This window comes from Drosophila gunungcola (genome assembly GCF_025200985.1).
Source record: "Drosophila gunungcola strain Sukarami chromosome X unlocalized genomic scaffold, Dgunungcola_SK_2 000023F, whole genome shotgun sequence".
In the NCBI taxonomy this organism is placed as follows: Eukaryota; Metazoa; Arthropoda; class Insecta; order Diptera; family Drosophilidae; genus Drosophila; species Drosophila gunungcola.
Genome location: NW_026453185.1, coordinates 364,776 through 382,213, shown reverse-complemented (window position 1 = coordinate 382,213; position 17,438 = coordinate 364,776). Strand labels below are relative to the sequence as shown.

At 40.2% G+C, this 17,438-nt stretch overlaps 1 protein-coding gene across 2 annotated transcripts; it reads right to left on the bottom strand.

The window, feature by feature from the left end:
• Positions 1-10,842: 10,842 nt before the first annotated feature.
• Positions 10,843-17,165, bottom strand: LOC128260469 (homeobox protein B-H1). Of its 2 annotated transcripts, XM_052993509.1 has the most exons (3): positions 16,088-17,165; positions 12,552-12,780; positions 10,843-12,361 (listed from the first exon to the last, which is right to left on the bottom strand). In XM_052993509.1, exons 1-3 carry the CDS (start codon positions 16,974-16,976, stop codon positions 11,776-11,778), a joined length of 1,704 nt encoding a protein of 567 aa, XP_052849469.1. In that variant the 5' UTR covers positions 16,977-17,165; the 3' UTR covers positions 10,843-11,775. The 2 variants fall into 2 exon arrangements, with proteins under 2 accessions (XP_052849469.1, XP_052849470.1); XM_052993510.1 differs by lacking the exon at positions 10,843-12,361 and having other exon boundaries at positions 12,583-12,780; positions 16,083-17,165.
• Between the last annotated feature and the right edge of the window lie 273 nt (positions 17,166-17,438).

Below are 17,438 nucleotides of genomic sequence, written 5' to 3'. Positions count from 1 at the left end.
CCAACCCTTTGCCGCATGAGAGGGTGGTGAAAAGCCACTTTTCCCGAGATCCCAACAGCAGCAGGAGTTGATCCAATTAGATCGGTCCTAATCACACATGCGAACACTGGGCTTGAATCAATCGAAAGTCTGGCGGGGATTAACAACAGATGTTGGCTGTTAGCCGATTTTGGGGGTTATATAGTGGACAGTTTTGGTCTTAAATTTGTTTCTCTTTAATTCAACATATCTTAACTTATTCAACTTGTGGTACAAAAGAAAATAAATTAATTATACATTTAATGCATTTGCGTTTACTTTAGTTTGGGTATACAAATTATTAATTATTAACTAATTAATCCATTATAAATTTCTTAGACAAAAAAATATATATATTTTGAGCACATTATACTAAAGATTTTGTCTTTAAAATAAATGTTTTTTTATTGTCATATAAAGAAATTAATCTATTTTACAAACACTGAATATATTTTTCTTTAATATTTTAAAGTGGGAGATATTTGTTGTTATGTTTTCAACACATTTATTGCATATGCATGTTGTATTAAATATAATACAGCCTTAATTTCCGTCTGCTTAACCATATAATTATATATTAAATGCACTTCTGTTTAAGTTTATATACGAGGCTATAAAATAGGCCTAGATCCGCGGGCATTCCCTTAAGAAGCTTTTGTAATTTAAATCCATTTCTGCTTCTGTTCTACGCATCCGCAGCATCCAACGCGTAAGCCCAACCATCCCATTCCCATTTTTATCCATCGTCGCCTCGCGCTAAAAACCAATTAATTTCGACGCTCAACTGGGGCGGTATTTCGTGGGTACTGAAAGATCATCTGTCATCTCCCTGGGATCTCCGATCTCGGATCGCGGATCTCGAATCTGGAACCTCGAATGACCTTCCAGTGGGGCGGCTGCAACCGCTGCAACTGCAATGCTGCTGCTGCTGCTGCAAAAAAAGTCCCTAATTGTTTGCATTTGTGTTGCAATTTAGCTGAAATCGCGCCTCTTGGCCAAATTGTCTTTAAATTGGCAGTTGGCGCTGTGCGCCATAAATCCAAGCAGCACCAGCTCTCATCTTTTGCTGGCTTTTTAGCTCCTACTCGTTCTGATCAGAGAAGTATTGTTACCCTGGAAAAGAATATAAGTTCGGGTTATATTTGATACTTGTTTTAAGTTGCCAAGTTAAGGAGCTTTTATTATAATTATTATAAATGCTCAAAAATTAATTATTCAACTGATAGGCCTAAAAATATAAAATTTAATAACATGTAACAAACAATCTATTTTGTTCCTCTAATAATCAGTTTTTTGAAAACCTAAAGACACATTTGTAGATATTTTAGACTACTTGTAGATAGTATTACTTAAAAAATTCTATTTTAGATGTAAGTTCATAAGATCCACAATACAATTTATAAGCATCTTTTAATTTTGTTTGTGTAATGAATAGATGTATAGTTCTGTGCCTTTAAAGGAAACTTTAAAATTGTAGATGGAAAACTGCGTAAATATGCAACAACAAAAAAAGAATGTGGCAAGTAATACATTTGTTTTAAGCCCAGTTAGGGTATATTAGCTGTCTGTACCTTCCCGTTCAGCGGGTTTCCTTTTCATTTTAGCCAAGCAGCGGAAGTACCGCTTGGTGAGTTTGCCCAGCCGCCGGCCGATCCGTACTATATAGCATGAAGCATATAGCATACTGCCAGCCAGATCCCGAGAGTCACCCGTGGGGCATCGTTGGCGGTCAGCGGACCTCTGATATATGTACCCATGACCACAGTATCCAGCATTCGGACTCAGCTGCGGTCGCAAATTATCAACAAATTAGAGTTTTCGTCGAAGGAGCCGGGCTCGCGGGTTCCGAGTCATTTGGTTTTGATTTGATTTCATTTGCTCGCATGTCTCGTTGTCATTTCGACTGGATTGGGATTGGGAATGGGAATGGGAATGGGATTGGGGACTGGGGATTGGGGATCTGCTGGGAGATCGTTTAGATCTTTTGGAGCCTTCAAAGCCTTTTCGGTGCCCATTTCTCAGAGCGCACGGCTGCGTTTTATGGGACGCCGCTGGTAAAGTGATTTCTTCAACGCTTTGTTAGCGCAGCGGATTGATGCGGCTGTCATTAGCCGATTTCGCTTCGTTTTCGGCCTAAACGGGTCCCAAGTTATAGCCACCCCGGCTTGCTTGCTAAATGCGTTTTTAACGTGCTTTTAATTGCCAGCATCCCCTCACCCCCTTCGCCCCTCTCTCTGTTCACTTCGCCGGGCAAATTAAATCAAATTGAAACTAATTAACATAAATAAATTTACACAAATCCAATCGCAATATGCCTCGTTACAGGCCTTCACACTTTCCGCTTCACTGACGGAGAGGAGGTTTGGAATTGGCAATGGGAATGGGATTGGGATTGGGATTGGGATTCGGATTTACTGGGTGACATTCGCAAGCGACAACTGTCAAATTGGACAAGTTGCATTTGCAAATAAATAGACGGGCACTCGTTCAAACGGAAACGGAAGCTGACGACCCACGAATCCCGGCATTTTCCATGGGGGTGGGCATTGGCCCTAAGGGTAGTGTGGGGTTAAGGGTGAAGGGGGGTTTTTGAGGAGGCCAGATGGAAGCTGTGTTAGCTGTGCTTCGACGCTTGCGCTTACAGTTTTTAGGCGCTATGGAATTAATTGGATTTGCCTGTGGCGAGGCCAACCGTGCACAGTGGGCCAAAATCAATCAGCAAATGTGCCAATAACAAACTGAAGTACTAACGATTTTTTTTAATATTTACTTAAGTATATTTAATATATTGAGCGATGATTTAAATTATTTGATTACTTAAATATGTTTACTATGTTATTAAAATTGTATTAGTCAGATTTATTTATTTGGTATCTAAGCTCGTTGGAATTATACTTAAGATTATTTGTTTATTTTTAAAAATGAATGCAAAATTTATAATTAAATCATTATCATTAACAAACAAAAAAATATGTCATCCCAAGTATTTTATATAATTTATTTTGTCATTGATTAAATAAACGCCCGTTAAACTTTGATTAACAGACTAAAATCATTTGGCAAAAAAATACGGCAAGTCAAAAAACGTATTATCAGTATTAGATATGATGTATTTAGTTAAACTTTGTATACTCCTATACATTTTTTTAACTTTTTTAATCTCTTCCCACAGGAGAAACCCCACTGAAAACCAAAAAGTGTTTTCTTTGTTTTTACTTTTTTTTGTTATGAAATGGAGTTGCTGTTTGTGCACTTTTGAAGATTCCCCCGAAATCTGCAAGTGGATCCACTGCTCCTGCTGGCCACGCGGCGTATGCGCAATGTAACCCGGGTCCGATGTCACCCGAAATCCACCCAATCCACCCAATCCACCCGATCCACCCATCCACCCACTTGCCAGCTCAGTTATTTACTGCTTTATTTGCGGTCTTGTCAAAGCAATCAACACAGTCAGAGCGTGTCCTTTTTCCTGTGGTTCTGCGGCCCAAAAGGTGGTGGCTTTTATTTACTTGTCTGGTGAGTCCTTGTTGGCTCCGCTGGGTTTATTTGTAGAATGATTTTTCAATAATTTATGTATGACGATGGGTGGTTGGGCGGTTGGGCGGTTGGATGGTTGGGGGGGTGGCACTTGATTTAATGTGCGGGGTGTTACTTTCAACACCCTCCAATCACAATAATAACAGCAGCGCAGAGCACTATTGACTGGCGCTGTGACAATGCAATTATAAATGGTGACAAAATAATTTCCGCTGCGTGATTTTTATGACAGTTGTTCACCGTACGGGTGGCATTGGCATTCTGCTCCGCTGACCGTAAACCGCCATCGCCATCGCCATCGCCAACGCCAGAGAATTAAATCAGAATTAAATAGTTTCGGTTATTCCTTGGCTTGGCATTTCAGTGCTTCAGCATTTCAGCATTTCAAATGCCAATTTAATGACCATAATTGGTTAGGATGCGGTCGATGGGCATAATTCGAGCTCATCCTTTTGCCAGTTTCCTGTCCAGTGTGGGTGCTCTTACCTCTCGGCACAGGCAGCGATCCTTTCAAGGGCTTCCCACAGTCAAGGCTGTGGCACATGAAATCATAATTCCAGGGCAACGTCTCGCGAATTCATAAGAGCTTGTCATTTGTGGCACGCAATCGCGTTGCGTTATAATTGGGAATTGGAAATTGCCATAAAATGGCAAAAACCCAGAAAACGAAATAAAATATTAAAGGCCAGAAGCATTGACTTTGGCTTTTCTGTTTGTCCGGCCTTGTGATCTCTATTAAATCAAACTGCCATTGTAATCAGGTGGAAAACAAAGTTGCAGGTTATATGAAATCAAATTATCTTATCTTATGTTGGTTTATTGAATAGATATAAATTAAATGGTATTTAAACTTTAAAAGATATTATTTTATACAAAAATAGCCTTAAAACTAAGATTTTTACAAATAAGGTACGAAATTTTATATACCATCAGTAATTTGTAAGCTTTTCAAAGCTTTTTAACTTATTTTAATAAAAATGAAGATTATTACAAGTTCAATGAAATAAAAAATATTAGATTATTATAAAAATTATTTGTTTTAAACCGTTTAATAATTTACAAATTTATATATCATTAAAAACCAAACGGAATACATTATATGTTTTCAAAAAAAAAACCTCTGCCAATCTTAATAATTTCTCTTTAGAACCTTTAGCAAAGTGATTGTTATCGTGTAATATACAAAGTTTTGGCTCAAATTTAACCGATCAGATCGGCGGGCAAACGCTTTTCACAGCTGAACAACTGCCCGTGTCCTTTTTCCGCCGCTCCCGGCCTAATCCTGCGACGAGGAATTCCAAATTCCAAATTCCAAGTTCCAAACTCCCAATTCCAAATTAAAACATTTGTTGCCATTTTCTATCGGCGGCCAGCCATCTCAATTTGTCAATGGTTCGAAGGATTAAAATGCGGCAAGAGATTTGGCGCTTATCAGCGATGCTGGAAAAGGACATCGAGGATGGTAGGATGGCAAGGACTCGATGAATTTGTCACATTAGGCCGGGCATATGTGAGAGCCGAAGCCCGGATGATAAGATCCAATCCATCTGATCCTCACTCTGTTTTTCGTGCAATCTGTAAAAACTCCGCTGCCACTGTTATTCCCATTATTGGGGTGACTCTGCTTTTCCGGTGGTGGAAAGTGGCAGGGAAATATTGTTGTTGCCGGCGTAATTGGCAGGATATTAGCAGGATGGCAGGGGTTGTCCTGCGGCCCAGTCAAGGGATTACGTCGGGCATTATGAGCAAATTAAGTGTGAAGTGGCATTTGCGATTTCGGATTTATCCCGGGCACTAAGCGCTTTAAAATCGAAAAACGAAAAACTAACAGAACACGGGTCGCACAAAAGGTGTCACATGTCAAGCACTCCGAGTCACTCGGAATCGGACTCGGCACAAAAACAAACTAACACTTAACCCCAAGAAGGGACCTCCTCCATCTCCATTTCCACATATATAATATGTAGTACACCCACTCAAGGACGAGCTTATCATTTACACTTAACGCTCGGCATTTCGGCACGTGCCGGTGCATTATTAACCGCAAAATGCTCATAAAGGATCAATTTGTGCGCACACGTGTCCAGGATAATGCACATAAATCAAAGCAACGGCTGCCAAATGGACAAAGAAGCTGACAGTCCGCGGATTCGGGATTCGGGATTCGGAATACGGTACTCGGGATTCAGTAGTCCACCCACTGCACTTCGGCCCAAGGATATGCAGTTTAGAGCGGCCCAAGGAAGCCATTAGAAATGCAAAGGACTACCGGGCACGGGTGTGTGAAGCAGCGGAAGTAACCGAGATTTATGGCCTCAGAAGGGGACAGACAGCGGAGGTTACACCTCTCGGAAACCCATTCAATTTGCAGCCGAAAAGATAAATGGCCAAGATTTGTCACAGATTTGGTTAATTTTAATTTTGATAATTTTATACCAAGCTAAAGCCCATTTAATTTGTAAGCGAAGAGAAAAATTGCTTGTATCTGTCAAAGTTTTTTAAATCTTTCTTGAACAATGAAAATGGTTATATATATAATGATATTTTTGGCTAAAACATTGAAAATTGGAATATTAGGATTACCATTTTTTGGACCGCCAAAAAAATGGCCGAAATACTGATATTTTTTCATTGGAAAGTCAGGGGACTAGGACTGTTTCCATAAAAGGTTTTTAAGCGTGTTTTAGTTGTGACTTTTACAAGTAAAACAAATTAAATAACTTTATATTGTCATTAGTTTTATTTTCCTTTTAAAATATTTAAAATGTATAATGCATGAAGCTTGGACCAATATTAAGCAAGAAATATAAGCATTTGGAGGGCCCTCGCCAAATAATTTGCATAACTACAGCCGGCGAAGGCTTATAAATCTGCTATATGCTTTCTATTTAACTTTTACTAAAGACTTCCGACACATTTCTGCGCCGGCCAATTTGCCAGGCGATTCCCCGGATAGCCGGCACTCCCCTCACTCCCCGGATCGCCAGTTCTGGCCGGATTCCCTGGCCTGCAGCCGCTTTCAACACCTACACACCAGTGGCTCCCAGGCCCAGTTGCATTTCGATGGCGTGACTGGCCCCCATTTGGCCCAAAAGCCCGGGAAAGTGGCCCAGAGTGGACGGCTCGATTGTCTGAGGCCCTCGGGGCTTGTAACTTATCTAAATGCACACAATTATTGAATATAATCGCCGGCAGAAGAGGCGAACGCCGAGGGAGCGAAAACAAACACGTGAAATTTTTGCATGCCGCCTTTTAGGCGTTTCTGCGCTTCACAAAATGGTATACAACTACAAATAGACGATTGCAGAATGCCCCGATCTAGAAAAGACTTGTATAAGCATAAGATACAAATTAAGATCATTTCAAAATTGATCTCGATGACATTCATCTATTTAAGAAAATATATATATATATTTATACTTGGTGTATGTTTTAAATTTTTTTTCTAATATATAAAATAAGTTATATTAACATATCTCAACATATTTACTTTTAATATACTATTATTATAATAATTGTCATATTAACTATTGATTCACACATTTTATTATATAAACTTTTATAACGCATTTTAGATGAGCGTTTAATATGAAGTGACTTATTTGATAGGTAATTAAATTACAAATTTAAAGTTTAAAAATATCTGCTTTTGCTAAATTAATTAAATAGACATAAGAATGTAAAATAAATTGGTAGAGCTTCACCATGGCTAAGGAAATGCAAATTATTCGAAATGCTATAAAGTAAATCTACTTCTTCAGAAAACGACAGGCAAATTTGTTTTATTTAGACACGATGACAGACCGATTTAAATGGCAAAAAAACGGAATAAAAATTCTCGCTTTACAGAATTATGCCAACAAAGCGATTGGAGCAGCGCAGAGAATAACAAACATTTTGCAATTATCGGGCAAATATTTATTTAAGCTCAATTATCTGAACACGAGTTGAAAAAAAAATAACGACAGATAAAACAGGGTAAAAATCAAATGAAAAACCCAACTTGCTGGCAATTAAGCGCAATTTCCGTTCCCTGTCAAATGATTATTTAAAATGCAATCTATATATGAATCGGGGTGGGCGAGGGTAAATAGTTAATGCAGCGATGGCAAAATGTGACAAATTATACAGAACGGAGATTAACCCCCCGAACCATTTGTTACAAGAATCGGGATCGGAAAAAATCAGAATTAAATTAAATAGGCAGCAAAAAACAAGCCACTTGTTAATGGCATATGTCCAGTGTCACTCGCACAGAAATCAACAAAAAGCGTAATACAAACGAGAATGAAAATACAAATAAAAATAAAAATTAAAAGAACCGAAAGGTAAAAAAGCGGAGTGAAAATTAAATGCAAACAAAGTTGATTTCCCATTTCTGCGAGCATAAACTTTTAATTTCGTTTTCCCTTTTATTTTTAAATTACACATTTCGCTGAACGAAAATTGCAGGTTAAAAGTGCAGGTGAGTGAGTGGTGAGTGGGCAGTGAGTGGGTGGTGCATGGGTTGAGGGGTTGGCCACATCCGTTCGCAAATTTTGGGGGAAAATCCGCGAATCGTGGGCGTTCTTCCGGTCCGCTCGTCCAGCCCCCGCTTTCTGCCTTGTGTTTATCCTGCGAATTTCGAGTTTTCAAGGGAAATAAGGTTGAGTGGAGCGAGATATGTGTGGCCAAATAATTATTAAAAAAATCAATATAACAATGGGGTGAAATATAATGCCTTTTTTGGAAATTTAAGAAAAATATTTACCTAGCTTTTGGTTTTATTATCCGAACTGTTTAATATAAAGTTATATATTTAATCATACCTTTTTATTTAATATGTTTCTATTTTAAGTTTTATTCCTTTTCCATGACTAAGTTTAAGGACATACTAATATTAAAATATTTTTTTGAAAATATTGAAACTAAACTTTTGTTTATAACTTATCTGAAGCGTAAACTAGTTTAAAAACATACAAACAAGCAAATAACAGTTTATTAATATTGTGTATTTATGATTTTTAATGTATTTATTATTCTGATTGACTTCCCTAGTGAAGTTTGGAAAATAAAATGCATTTGAAATATATTTCTGAAGAACCAAGCCATTAAATAAAAATAATAAACATTTTATGGCCTTTATTGTTCCATATCGAGTATCCGTGATATCTCCGCCTTTCTGATTTATCCACCCTGATCTGCTGATTGGCTGCTTAAGCGAATTGTGGTGGCTGTAGATGTGCAGAGACTGTTGATGTGGATGTGGATGATGCTGGTCCACCCACAAAAATGTGCGGCTAATTGGATGTCTATATGCGAGGATGGCGGCCATGTGTGGCAGGTACTTTGACAGTCGGCGCCTGATTTCCATGCAAATTGGTTACAGCACAGTAAGCAGGCAATATTTCTGCTTCATTTCATAAATGCGTCCGGGGTCGACTGCTCCGGTCCTCCGGTCCTCCAGTACTCCAGTACTCTATTCCCCAATGGCTGCCTCTTTCCAGCTCTTTGGATTCGATGAGTTTGCATATCAAACGCCTGATGATGTGTCTTTAATTTATACATGAATCCGCAGCCAATTTCGTGTTTTCCTACCAAGTTGATAACTTAACTGGCGAACTTAAAAGATGGGGAGCCATATACATTAAGGAAATTACATCCTGGCAGTCGTTTTTAGTACAAAACAATTAAATCATTATTTTTGGCTTACAATTAATTATCACTTTCTGATAAACATAATTATATTACATTATATAAATAATTATTAGTTATATTACAATTTTATAAAAACTTGAATTTGTACTTTGATAAACGGGGATTGTAGCATATTTTACCTCTTTTATTTTTATACAAATTAATGTTTTTTTATAAAAACTAGGGAGTTTTCCAAGACTTTCTCTAGCCACTTTTCCAGTACCTCTGCAAAATAAATGGTAAGTGTATTTATATTGCTGGCCATAATTAGCACACATCTGAATAAACTGAAACTGAAACAGCGGTCGTGTTTAATTGAGTGGGACGGCGATAGCGGAGTGAAAGAGATACAACGAGCGGTACGTGCAGTTTCTGTTCTCTGTTTTGTGTCATTTGTCTTTAATGAACGGTTGCCCGCTGGCCAGCGCCGTGTTGTTGTCATTTCATTGTCCTACCAAGCGTCGCTTTTGTTTTAGGCCAACAGCAATTTTAACATTGCGGCCAATTTGTCGATGAAGGCGCAAAAACACAAGAAACTCGAGACTCCGGGCCGAAAACTCAGAACACGCGTGCTGCCAACAAAAAGTGCAGCGCGGGAGAGTTCTGAACTGGGGTTGGAATATTGTGTACCCTGGTATAAAAAAAGACTTTTTAAATTAATAAAGAAAAATCGTAAGCTTAACCTTTTCGTAAATAAATTAATTTCATAACTGTCATTTAAATATATATTTTGTGCTGATCTAAAAAGATTATTTAAATTTCTTTATTATTTGATACAAAATTCATAATTCTTTTCATTTAGCTAACAAATGTTTTTATAAACAGTTTTAGACAACTGTTTAAAAGTGTTATTTACAATTAATTCAGGCATTGTTTTAGCTAACTTATACGTTTGTATATTTTCCGACGTACTTTTTAGAAATTTGTAAAATAAGGGAATTGTTCTACCTTAAAGTACTAAAATCCTTGTATTTCTCAAACATTGTACTTGTTCTGTTTAGAATACAACAATTTTTAAACTTTGTGCATGTTTTCAGATAATGCAAAACATTTTCCATAGAGATCCGTCGCATAAAATTGCCTGAAGCCAAGAACCCCTCGAAGAGACATCTAGAATTTTTGCACCTCGAACCCCTAATCCTTGGGTTCCGATTCCGATTGCGATTGCCCTTCTGCTTTCCCCGATCTGTTTGGTCAGCTGGCTGGGTACTTATGTTTTGGTCCTTCGACGGACTTCAAGGATCGTTTGCTGGACTTTCGCCTGCAGCGCCGCTTGCATGCGAGCACGCAATGCCGAACATGGCCTAAGCCCAAACCCCCCTTGGAAACGACGCCCCTGCTTTCGGCCAACTGGTGGCCAACGGTGGCAGTTATTCAATATATCAACTTTTGGCCTAATAAATGCACTAATTGCGGTTAAATGCATTTTGCATGCAATTATTATCATTAGGGGTTGGCTCGCACGTCGTCGTATATGCCACACACCCCTCCACTGCCCCCACACACATCGTTTGTAAATTGTTTCTGTTGGTCATTATTTTAATTGCCCTGGGACACCCGCCCGTGGAAGCCAATATAACGATTGCTCTATTTTCATAGTATTATTTTTTATTTAGACAAAAAAAATATGCGGTTAAATATACTTTACATTTTACAGTTACAACGTTTATAGGTCTAGGCTACAAAAAAAAAAAAATCCCTTTTATTCGATAATACATTTCGTGGTTAGGCTTAACTATACAAAATTCTTTTGCTTTTTTGGCTGCTAGTTTTTACAACATTTAAATAAATACTTGTTTAATTTTATTCCATTATTATACTCGTATATTAAAAAAAAAAACTTGTAAAAACATTTTGAATAAGTTACTAAAGCAAATCAAATAAATTAAGCAAGCACACGCACACACAGAGATACACAGATATATGATTATATACACACGCAGGCACACACAGACAAGCGGGGCCTATGCGCAAGCTCAAAAACGCGAATTCTTGGGAATTCTATTACTATTTTCATTGACTTTTAAGGGTTTCGTTTTAAATACTGAACATTTTTGTGCTTATTTTTATGACCTAACATATTACAACTGTTACAAGTTTTGTGTTGGTTTTAGGTCTTAAGTTTCTTTATGTTTTGAAATATATTTTAATTTAATTTAAACAAAATATTTTTGTACTTAAGTTTGAACCATAATAAGGATGATGATATGATTTTTGATAAATGCAAATTGCGATCAATTTAAGTTTAATTAAATGCAGGTTGAAATAAAAAGTCACTTAATCCCTATTATTTTGTTTTAATAACACCATTATTATTTTAAAAACAGCTGTATGTTTAAAATAATTAAAAACACTTGATCGTACAAATTATGATAAGTGGATGAATGTTCAGAATTAAAATCATCTGAGTTAATTTCTTGGAAAAATGTAACAAAAAAAATAATATAAATGAAATCCTTTTGAAAATCACGCTTTTGAGACCGCATAAGCCCAATGATAGACACACGTACACCCCTCCTTCGTACCGCTCCACCGCTCTATCGCTCACACCTGTATCTGGTCCTCGTCGTCCGACTGCGAGCAGCTGTCGACGGACCGCCCGGGCGGACTGCCCGGATTGAGCGTCGGACTGGGCGTCGACGGCGGCCTTGGCGGCGGCGAGGCGGAGGCGGGGGCGGAGTGGGGCTTGGCCAGACCGCTCGGCGGCGATCCTCCGCCCGCTGAAGTCGGCGCTGGCGGCACCGGATTCGCTGCGGCGGCGGCGGCAGCGGCACTCTGATAGTAACTGCTCAGTGAGGACAGCGAACTGGAGGCGGACAGGTGGGAGAAGGGCGCCGGACCCACGCCCACTCCAACGCCCACGCCCACTGACGGTACGCCGGCGTAGAGGTTGTAGGGTAGCGGCTTCTGCATGGCGGCGGCAGCGGCCGCTTGGCGGTAATAGATGTCGATGCTTGTGTGGGGCGTGGCCCCGTGGGCGGCGGCGGCAGCGGCGCCCGCTCCAGCAGCAGCCGCATACGGCCAGGCGCCCAAGTACGGCGATCCGCCGTAGAGCCGCTGGAAGGCCGCAAAGTTGCCGGCCTCTGCCAGAAGTTCCAGACCCACGGCCGTTTGGCGCTTCCATTTGGTTCTGCAAAGGCACACCAAAATAAGTAAGTTTTAAGGTGATTTGCTTTAAATAATATTCATTTATATTTAAGGAGTCTGACTAATAAAGTTTCAACAAACATTCGTAGAAATTTTAAATTACCTTTGCAAACTGTATAACTAATTGATTGATATTTTTATAGTTTATAGTGTTACAATTTCTTGACACCCACCTTCGGTTTTGGTACCAAGTTTTCACCTGGCAGTCGCTCAAGTCCAGCTTGTGGGCCAGCTCCTGTCGCTCCTGGACGCTGAGGTACTTCTGCCGCTCGAAGGACTTCTCCAAAGTCTGTAGTTGGTGGTCCGTGAAGGCGGTACGCGCCTTCCGCTGCTTCTTGCTCAGGCCGCTCATGTCGCTGGTGGAACCGCTCTTGACACTATTCCCATCGTCGTCCTTGCCGCCTAAAATAAAAGAGATGGGGATTGGTCTTTAGAAAAATGCAATATAATATTTAATTCTTAAAACTCTATAAACTCTAGAAAATTATAGTTCTATTAAAATTTGACTAAGACCCCCAAGGACTAAGTTAAACTGGGTATATCGAAATTCTATTCACAAGGAAATTAAATACTTTATTCTTTAGAAATAAGAAAAAAGTATGTTTTTTTTTATCAGTTGATAATGTTTAATAAGCTTATAAATTGTTAGCAGTTTTCATGGCAATAAAAATCACATTCTTGAAAAGTTATTTCTCATTTAACTGTTTTTTAAAAGTAACTTATTTTTTCTCAACCTTTAATGGTGATTTGGCATAGACCAACGACTTAAGTTCGGGTAATTCGATTCAGATCTCTGGGCGATCTATTAAAACAGTTGCAGCTACAGTTAGAGGCTCGTTTATGGCCACGCAATTGCCGCTTCCGCTCACAAAGCGGTTCGTGTGTGTAAGTGTAATAAAAACGTGTAGCAAAATGTCTAAACTTGCCACAAAAAGGCGCAAGAGAGATAGCCGGGCCAAGCCAAGTTCACCCCTTTTTGCGAGAAGTGTTCTTAACCGCCGCTTTTCCACCTTTTCTGGCCAGCCATTTAGTACATAAAATTTATGTAAATTCAACCGATTGTGGTTACCCGATAAGCGAGAGCGAGTTTTTGGGCCACGGTCAAAACAGGGGGCTACCAAGGGGGTTAGGTAAACTCTCAAGCGTTAAATTATTTAAAGCGAAAATTTGCCAAGTGCCGCATTTAAATTTGGTCAGCAGAGTGGAGTTTAATGGGCTTAGGAAAAAAAGGGGAAACAGCGAATTATTTACTTGTGTAAATACAATTCAGAAGCATTTAAGTATTTAAAAACACACACACATATTTAAAATAATTTTAAATAGATCAGATAGCTGATTAAATATTAATAATATCTTGTTCTCTGTTTATCACCCCCAACAAATTAAACATCTTTGTAGTATTTGGTAATAAATTTGTTTAGTATTGTACTTTGAGATATGAAACACATAAAAAATACAATGTTAATTATTTCAATTAATCATCGCTAATCAAGAGTTTAAAATGCCGCCAAGGCGAAAGTTGTTTACCGTATACAACGAAAACGATAAATGATTAATGGCAGCGATAAATGAGCGATAATGCCGCAATTGAATAAAATTAATTTTCAATTAAAGAAAATTACTCACGAATGTTGGCACCGACATTGTGAATTATCGATTTGCGAGCGAATATTTGTGGGACAATTTTCAAAAGGGCAATGCCAAAAATTGATCAATTTTTGAAAAAATGTTCATTCAAAATTTGACAAGTAAAATGTTAAATATAACATAGATTGTTTTCAAATTGATATACAAATATTAATACAAATCGTTTTCTGTATGGAATTTTAATTAAAGTTCATTTGTAGGTTCATAAATAATCTACTTTTAATCGATAATCGTTTTCTGTTTCTGTTTTTGATTTTGTTTTTGTAATCGAAGTTCATGGCAATTGCGAAATTCCGATGAACTGACGGATTGCCGCCTTCCCTGCCCGCTGGCCAATCGGCAGCCCACTTGGCTGGCTGTCATCCCAAAGGAGCAGGCCGACGCGACTACCGTTTATAAAATTGCAATTGGCAACAGGAAATTGCCGCAATAAATGGCACAAAACAGGGGGCCGCTGCGATGGAGAGCAGCAAAAACCTGGACAAAAGCGGGGATGTATAAGCGAACCGAGTGGCGATGAGATGGGATGAGCAAACAGACTGCAACATTTAGTTGTTGTTTTTGTGTTGCTCTGCTGTGCTGCTGCCATTGCCATGGGGCGACTATTAAAGGGGGTTAAATGCATTTTTATAACAATTTCCACAATTAAATGATTGCTGTGGGGCTGCAGTGGGGGGTAGGTGCGTGAGATAACTGTAGGGAAAGAGAGGCAAGGAGAGGCAGAGGGGGAGGGGAGAAGAGTGAGATGTGTGTAATTATTTGAGATTTTTTGCTGCGACTGTGGCGGTTTTTAAACTGCATTTTGTTGCTGCTTGCTGCAGTTCAGGCTGCTCTTCCCCTGCCTGCCCCTCCCGGCAGGCCACGCCCTCCATTCTGCCATAATAACTCGCAGATCCGCAGGTGCATGCCCCCAAGTTGTGGGAGGGGCAAGGGGCGAAGAGTGAGGTGGGGTAGATTTAGAAGCTTCGCAATGACGCAAACAAAGCGTGAAAATGCAATTTTTTACAACTAAAACCACAACAAATAGAAGCAACAAGAACGAGAATGTAAAATGGTCATGCAATAATTTTTACAGTTTGTTTTGCAAAGCGACATCGACGAGGCCCGCTCCTTCTACCTCCCCCGCCCCTTTTTTCCCACTTTCAGGCGCACGCTCCAAAAACAAAGACTTAGGCAACGAACTTGACTGCAGCACAACGGACTTACTTCATTTTTGACTTAATTGAATTATATTTTTAATTGGGTATGGAGAAATGTATTTAGCAACATAAATATAAAATTAACACGAATTTAGATGGAATTTAAAAGGTTAAAGTCGATTTTATTGCATTACTAACTGAATCTTTATGAATAATTTTGAGCCTTTGCTTGAGGATCAAAGTATTTACAAATATTTTAAAATGAAAAAATAGGACAGAACTTTAAAGTTTGGGTAGTTTTACAATGCAAACTTAATCAAACCAATAAGTTTCTCAATTAAAACAAATAAAGCAGACTTTTTTGTTGACCTTTCTTAATTTGATGACCATAAGTCAAATTTGTTATACTTTTGGAGTCCATTTTGTAACTCTTATTTGTATTTAGTTTAAGTTTTCAACAAGAACCCTCACACACTTTCCGCAAGTATATAATTTCAATACCTTTGACTAGGAAAACCCTTTGCCAAATGTTTTGATATTTCTTATTTCAAAATTGGTCTTGAAACTTAAGCTTGACACCTCTTCTTTGGTTGTTTGATGGGGAACTCAGTACTAACTATTAATAAGAGTATAATAACTAGGAAAAAATATTGTCTTATAAATATTATGCAAAAATTGTGGTTATCATGGAACAGAAGTTGACTGGTTAAAGTTTTTTTTATATAGCTTGGTCAATTTTCCCATTTTTCTATTTTTGATAAAAAGTTCCAAATTGGAAATATGCAGAAGTGTACTGTAGTACTTTAATATGAAAAATACCTTGATTGCTTGAATTTTTGTTTTTGAAATGACTAAGAGGGGCATCCTGACCCCCTGACCTCTATTCCCCCGCCCCGCCCTCATAGTACAGAGGCTCACCTCACCATTGCTACAAACGCTGTGATCGTCCATGTGGCCGCTGCCTCCCCCGCCGCCTCCCGCGCTGCCCGCCTCGTCGCTGTCGCAGTCCTCGTTCTCTTCGTGGTAGTCGCTGCTGTCGTCCAAATCCTGTCCCAGTCCACCAGCCGGTGGCGCCACTGCCACCCCACCACCGCCACCCACGCCGGGCAGCGGTGCCACTGCAGCAGCGGCTGCCGCAGCAGCAGCTGCAGCGGCGGCTGCTGCATTGTTTCGCGCGGCAGCGGCGGCCGCAGCAGCGGCATAGTGTTGCTGCATGGCCGCCGCATATTGGGCCACGTTTAACCCATTGCCGCCAGCGGTGGGTGGAAAATGGCCCAGCTTGCCATGCGGATGCATCAGCGGGTGCGAATGCGGATGCGGATGTGGGTGGGGATGGCCTTGCGGATGCGCATGCGGATGCGGCTGTGGGTGGTGCAGGTGGGCAGGTGGCAGAGCAGCCGTTGGTGGCTCAAAGTTTTCGCCATTATTGATGTTATTATTGTTGTTGCTGTGAGCGGGACTGCTGCCACCGCTGGATCCCGAATTGTTGTTATTGTTGTTGTGGTGGTGCAGTTGCTGCTGCTGGTGATGCTGCTGTTGCTGCTGCTTGTAGAACGCGGCCGCTGCACTGCCCGCCAGAATGTCGTTGATCATGAAGCGGGATCGATTGGGCTTCAGGCCCGATGCCGTGGTGGTGCTGCCGCCGGAGGACATGTTGGCTGTTATACCACTAATGCTGACCACCGCCGGTGGCTGCAGGCCGTAGTGGTGCGGCAGCGTGTGTGAGTGGTGGTGGTGGTGGTGCAGCTGCGGATGATGCACTGCGTTCGGCTCGCTGGGCGTTTGGGCGAGTATGCTCATCGAGTCTTTCATAGCCAGCCCAAAGAGGCGTTTTGTTGGATTTTTCTTTCTTTTCCGTTGAATTTTCTTGTGTTTTTATTTTTTTTAATTCTATTTAACACTTCACTAAAAAAATTCACGTTCACTGGAGTTACTTATTTAGGCAATTTTGAAGTTCTCAAGTTTTCTGCTCAATTTTCACCCAGCGACGTCGTGAGCGGCTTGGCTGCCAAAACGAGACTGAGCGTTTATGAAACGCACCTGCCCGACCCGCCGCTGCCTCTGCCAACGTCGACTTCGGCAGCGGCAGAGGCGGCATCAGTGGTGGTGGCAACAATTTTGCCACTTTGTCATAGGCTTTGGTATGGCCCCCTTCACTTCAGTGGGCCAGAAAGGGATGGTCGGATGCGCCCATTCGCCGCCTCTCGCTCTCCCCTGTTGCCATCTCATCGGGCCTCTCGCTCCGACACAGCGCCATGTTGCCGACGGTGTGGC

Bases quoted from the DNA above. Each gene is read 5' to 3' on its own strand.
- LOC128260469 (XM_052993509.1), bottom strand. From the start codon at position 16,976: ATGAAAGACTCGATGAGCATACTCGCCCAAACGCCCAGCGAGCCGAAC. The intron at 12,781-16,087 runs GTGAGGTGAGCC...CTTTTATTTTAG, and splicing joins TCACAGCGTTTGTAGCAATG to GCGGCAAGGACGACGATGGG. The intron at 12,362-12,551 runs GTGGGTGTCAAG...GTGCCTTTGCAG, and splicing joins ACTTGGTACCAAAACCGAAG to AACCAAATGGAAGCGCCAAA.